Consider the following 5,617-nt stretch of genomic DNA (forward strand, 5'->3'; position numbering starts at 1 on the left):
GGATGATTCTCTATTTTGTCACTATGCTGAGTAGTGGGGTTAAATTTGATGGTTGTATCGTTTGCTTCTAACATTTAACTTTTTTTTTAAAACTTACTTTTGTATGTTAGAATTAAATAGTTGTTCGATATATATTCTGCTTTAAAAATGTAGAATAGTTTAAAATAGTATTTAACTAATTCCTATCACTAATCCAGATTCGACATGCACGAGCCATGACTCGTAATTTTCAATTTGAATGAGATTGACAATGATTTCATTTAGACTAATTAATTAAATGCACAATGGGCAACCTGACCTTATCTCGCACTATACCTGTCACTTCATAAACATAATTTCTATAATTAAATTTTTAAAATTCGTTAATGTCTCTATCGAAGTAGAGCTGTTTCCTATTGCTTGCACTTAAATAGGAAGATTAAGTCTTGAATTTATATTCTTGCTTTTACCTCCTAGCGTCTCTTAATCATATGTTTCTATTTAAGCAAAATCTTATCTCTCAATGGGAACATAAAAGTGGAAAGAGAGAAGTTAAAAATGGCAGAGATGGAGGAGTGTATCATCCCTGGGTTGCCTTACGAGTTGAGCTTGCAGATTCTGGCGAGAGTGCCCAGGAAATACTACGCCCAACATCTGTCCAGAGTTTCTCGCGCATGGAAGGAAGCTGTGACAAGTGACGCTCTTTTCAGCCAGAGGAAATGGCTGCAAGTAACGGAATCTTGGATTTACACGGCAGTCGTGAGCGAGCACGAGAATCGAACACGTGTCCTCTGGTATGCAACTGCAGAGGGTTCAGAGTGGTTTCCATTGCCGTTGATGCCGATAGAGCACAGACCGGTTTATGGATTCAATTGCGCCGTAATCGGCGAGCTCCTCTTCGTGATTGGCGGCTGTGAATGGCCGGAGAGTAGCACGTCATTCAGTTTCCCGGCGACGAACAAAGTGAGCGTGTTGAACGCCCGAACAAATCGGTGGAGTTGCATACAAGGGATGAATGATGCCCGGGCGAATTCCGGCTGCGGAGTGGTTAACGGGAAGGTTTATGTTGCAGGTGGAGAGAGCTCCGTTGATGTGGGTACAGTAGATGATTCCAGTTATTTCACGGACGATTTGACGGACTCGTGTAATTGTCTAAGATCTAGTGAAGCTTACGATCCATTGACGAAGGAGTGGGAATCAATGGGAAACATGACTCGTGCCATGCATTTCGTGAGAGGGCGAGAGGCGGACGGCAAATTTAGGGTTTGTGGGTTTGCGTGTGACGGAGATTTGCAGTTCTGTGAAGTGGGCGAGGTGTGGGAAGAAGCAGAGATGAAATGGGTGCAGCTTGAAGAGGATCATGGTGGAGCTGCTGATGTTTCTATGTTTGAGATGGATGATGAGTCAGAGGGAGAGGCGTTCCAAAAAGCTTCTGCTCGCACGGCGTCGCTGTCGTTGTGTGATGCGGAAAACGGGACAGGAGTAGATGATTTTGAATGCAGAAGCGATCCACATGCCAGACTCGTAATAACGCTGTGACATGAAGTTATCTTTGATTATGCTGTTCATACGGTAATCTTTGAGGAAAGAGTCAAGATTTTGTCTTGTTCTAAAGCTGTGGGGGACGTATGGATAGCCGCTAAATCCAAATAAATATAGACCAGATATGGTTCTTATGTTTGAAATTTGTGGATGTGCGTTTACATCATGATTAATTATTGTAATATTAGTATAAAGCATATATTTATATGAAAAATATATTGTATATTGTATATTTATATATTTAAACTTACCAAAATGGTACTTTGAAAATCAACAATATTTATCTTCTTCTCATGGGAAGCGAAAGTGGTGGATTATGTCATATGCACAGGATAACTAATGGATGGTTTAGGTCCATTTTGTCATTTAAATCTACCAATTAGGTTGAAGATTTTTTTGCACATAGATTTTTTTTACAGTTTATAGATTTTACTAGAGTTTTAAAATTTCAATATAGCCAATTCTTCGTAGAAAGTGTAAACGAAAAAATTCAATTTATTAGATAGAGAAAAAGTTCAAAAAGCTTGCCTTCTCGAAAGCTCTCGTCATAGAACTTTCTTGAAAGCTCCTAATGTTGGAATCTCGAAAGCTCTCACCGCATAACTGATTTAATGTTTGTGTGCATTAAGAAGGGATGTTGATTCAACAGAGGCCCCCAACCAATGTTGCAAAGAAGCTCTGCAAGCCTTAGACTGTAGAATCAAAATCAATAACACATCTTTATCTTCCCCACTTCTATCACCTTACATCCTCAATTAAAATGCTTCTTTGGATTAATAGTTTCTTCTATGGTTCTCGCCTGCTATTGTTTCTATGAATCTGTAGGCAATAGAAACATACCACTATTTTGTTTCTTGCATTTGGCATGGAAACACCTAGTCATCCTTGCAAAGGCCACATAGCTATAATATCAAATTGGATAGAGAGACATAGCTTAATTAGGTTTTTTATTCAAAAACCTACTTCATCACATATTTGTTGCCTATTTGTTGCATAGGGCATACACATTATATCAAATCGAAATCAGTGATACAAAGTTATCACTCAATCTCAAGTTTCTTGTCCATTTGGTTGTTGGTAGATTTTGTTTCTTGCATTTGGCATGGAAACACCTAGTCATCCTTGCAAAGGCCACACAGTTGTAATACTAAATTGGATAGAGAGAGATAGCTTAATTAGGTTTTTTATTCAAAAACCTAATTCATCACATATTTGTTGTCTATTTGTTGCACAAGCCATACACATTATATCAAATAGAAATAAGGAATACAGAGTTATCACTCAATGTTTCTTGTTCATTTGGTTGTTGGAAGATGATAGGAATTGGCTTTTTCAAAATCTGGATTTGAAATTTTTAGTGTTTGTTTCAAAATTGGCAAAATGGAATTAGCATACTGGACTTCCAATTTTGCCTCAAAACTAGGTTTTCCAACTTCCTACTAGCAAGTAGGAATTGAAAATCAAAACCTGGTTATGTTTTTTAAGGAGTGTAAAAGCAATAGATTGGGCTACTTTTTGAAACTTGCCTTCAACTCCAATCTTACACATAAAAATGTGTCTTCACACACATCTTCTGAGTGAAAAAAATGGTTCAAGTAGAATCTGAAAAATCAGAATGAAGATTTGCAAAACCTTGATTTGGCTAAACCAAGGTTTGTAGAAATCCCAGTATTTAAATTCCACAAACCAAGTGAACCCTTATCTATACAGTTTGAGAAGATCTTTATTCAAATGGCCTTAATGAGGTAAAAGAAAATCTTGCAAGTTCTGCTCCATGCCTTGTATTTTTTTTAATGCATTGGTGGGAAAGTACCTACAAGCCTAAAGGGATGAGATGATACTAGGTAGTATACACTAACCTCTAGACAATAAAAATATATATATAATGACATCTTCCATCATTTTTCCTTATGTGAGATCCATGACATTTTTAGCGACTCATTTCCATGCCCTAAGAGATTCAACTATACTCATGGCAACTGGGTTGATCAAACTCTACATTAGATTACAATCAATATTTTTGGGCAATGAATAATGGAGAAAATATAATAAATTATTACAAAACCATTGATTATAGAGAAACCACTCTCAATGAAGCATACATTTCCCCCAAATAGGTCACCGTGCAAAAACCCCCAATGCAACCCAACTAACTCTACATAAATGGCTTTAAATATGTTGTTCATCCTTACAACCTTCAAGTTGTCAGAGAACCTTCTCATACCTTTCCATACTAACTTCTATTATGGGTACTTAGAATAACTCTTTGACAATTCTATGTGGCTTTACACTTGCCAGTTGTATTTTCTTTCAAAATGTTCATTTCCAAATACGCATATTTACTTTATAGTGTGTCCGCTCATGAGAGTTTTAAATTCAATTCAAAACTTTTCAACCTTTCAAAATTTTGAAAGACTACCTGATATGGTGTGTCCAAGTCTCGAAGAGGCACACTATGTGATGTAGGTGGGGTCTATGTTTATTGTAGTAAATTATTTATATCCAATAGTTGTCTATGTCAACAATGAAATCATTAATTGAGGAAGACTAACTTGACCTGACTCAAATGGGTCTTGCTATGGGCATGGGACTAGGTCTCCTAAATGAAGACACACATAGGAAAAGTCTAGTGGGAGGACCTCTTGCAGATGTTCTACAACCTAGTACATCTAATGTAGGAAGAACTCCTAAAGGTGGGTGTAAGTCATCAAGGCTTAATTTTATGCGTGATGGATGGAAATTGAGCCCAACTAGGGTTTTATTAAATACTTTTCCTTTTTTATTAGATAGTAACAATAGAAGCAACCCTCGAGTAGTTGCAACAATATCAACTACCAAATATGAGATATCTCATCAATTTGTAATTTGAAAGTGTATTTTCATAGAATAGTCAAACCGCTAGTGACTTAAAATTCATCCCAATATGAAAGCATATGTAAGGTGCTCAAATTGTATAGAACAAAGAAACATAATTGATCCCCTCCAAAAATTAGTAGCCATTTGACCATTACATTTAATAAGCTAAAGAGGAGGATTGACATCACAAATTCAGTTGCTATACTGCTAAAATTTTGTATGTCCTTGCAAACCCCTATCCTAATAACTTTAGAATCATGGAAATTATAGATATATAACTTATCATCTTGCAATGACTCCTCATAAGAGACCCTCTTAAAAATAAGCAATTGTAGGTTCTATTTGATGGGTTCCATTTGTTTAAGAATGTTATATTTTTTTCACTATGTTATTGTGTTATGGGGAACTGGCATAAGAATGCTCAATTATGTGGGTGTTGACTTGTACAAATTGTCCCAAGCTGACACATGAACTCAAAAAGATTTCAAAAGGGAATAATAGTTTTCTTTGATGGTATTGGTAAACATATTTGTTACTTTGAAGTTATTTGTAAAACTGACCCTGTTTGCCCTATAAATAGTGACAATTGTGCCAACAATTGGAGGGATTGCAACCGATCACTATCGACTTGCAATCTTCCTTTGCATTTGAGAGAGGCTGCTTCTCTACATTATAAATTGATCTCATTCACAAAAATCTAATCTAACAAATATAACCCACTTGGTTGTAATACCAAATAAAGGAAGCAGAATAATAATTCTTTTGATATCAAATAAAGATTTAGAAAAAATGAAGCCTCTAATTGTAAACTTAACCCAAAACATTTAACCTTGATGTAAATTGTAAACCTAACCCTAAACCCTAGCTCTAATCCTTAACCTCACTTGGAACATGTACTATATTACTTTATTCAAGTTTTTATCTATGCCACATGAATATTGGGGGGTTAATCAACATCAACTAATTTCTAAATCGTTTGGGTATGTAGAAAGGTAGGATGTTTCCTTTTGATAAGATTTTTCAAAGTTTTTAAAATTTGCATTCTAATCTAACCTATTCTAACCCTTATTCATCCAAACTTTTCCTATTCATTTTTCCCATTCCTAGTTCTTCTATTCATCTTCTCTTGAATTTCGTTATTATAAGATTTTATTAGCACTAGTTAAAATGCCTCTTCCTTTACTCTCATGAAAAGAAGCCCTAGATTCCTCAAAAAATCTCCATCTCTAGCTAGTGCAAG

General features: G+C 35.8%; 1 protein-coding gene across 1 annotated transcript; it reads left to right on the forward strand.

The window, feature by feature from the left end:
• The first annotated feature begins 435 nt into the window (after window positions 1-435).
• On the forward strand, window positions 436-1,798 carry LOC149576330 (F-box/kelch-repeat protein At1g16250-like). Its single transcript, XM_089816855.1, has one exon. It carries the CDS (start codon window positions 538-540, stop codon window positions 1,516-1,518), a length of 981 nt encoding a protein of 326 aa, XP_089672981.1. The 5' UTR covers window positions 436-537; the 3' UTR covers window positions 1,519-1,798.
• The last annotated feature ends 3,819 nt before the right edge of the window (window positions 1,799-5,617 follow it).

The sequence above is a fragment of the Cupressus sempervirens genome, chromosome 1 (genome assembly GCF_028749045.1).
Source record: "Cupressus sempervirens isolate cs-2001-9-10 chromosome 1, ASM2874904v1, whole genome shotgun sequence".
Taxonomy (NCBI): Eukaryota; Viridiplantae; Streptophyta; class Pinopsida; order Cupressales; family Cupressaceae; genus Cupressus; species Cupressus sempervirens.

Bases quoted from the DNA above. Each gene is read 5' to 3' on its own strand.
- LOC149576330 (XM_089816855.1), top strand. From the start codon at position 538: ATGGCAGAGATGGAGGAGTGTATCATCCCTGGGTTGCCTTACGAGTTG.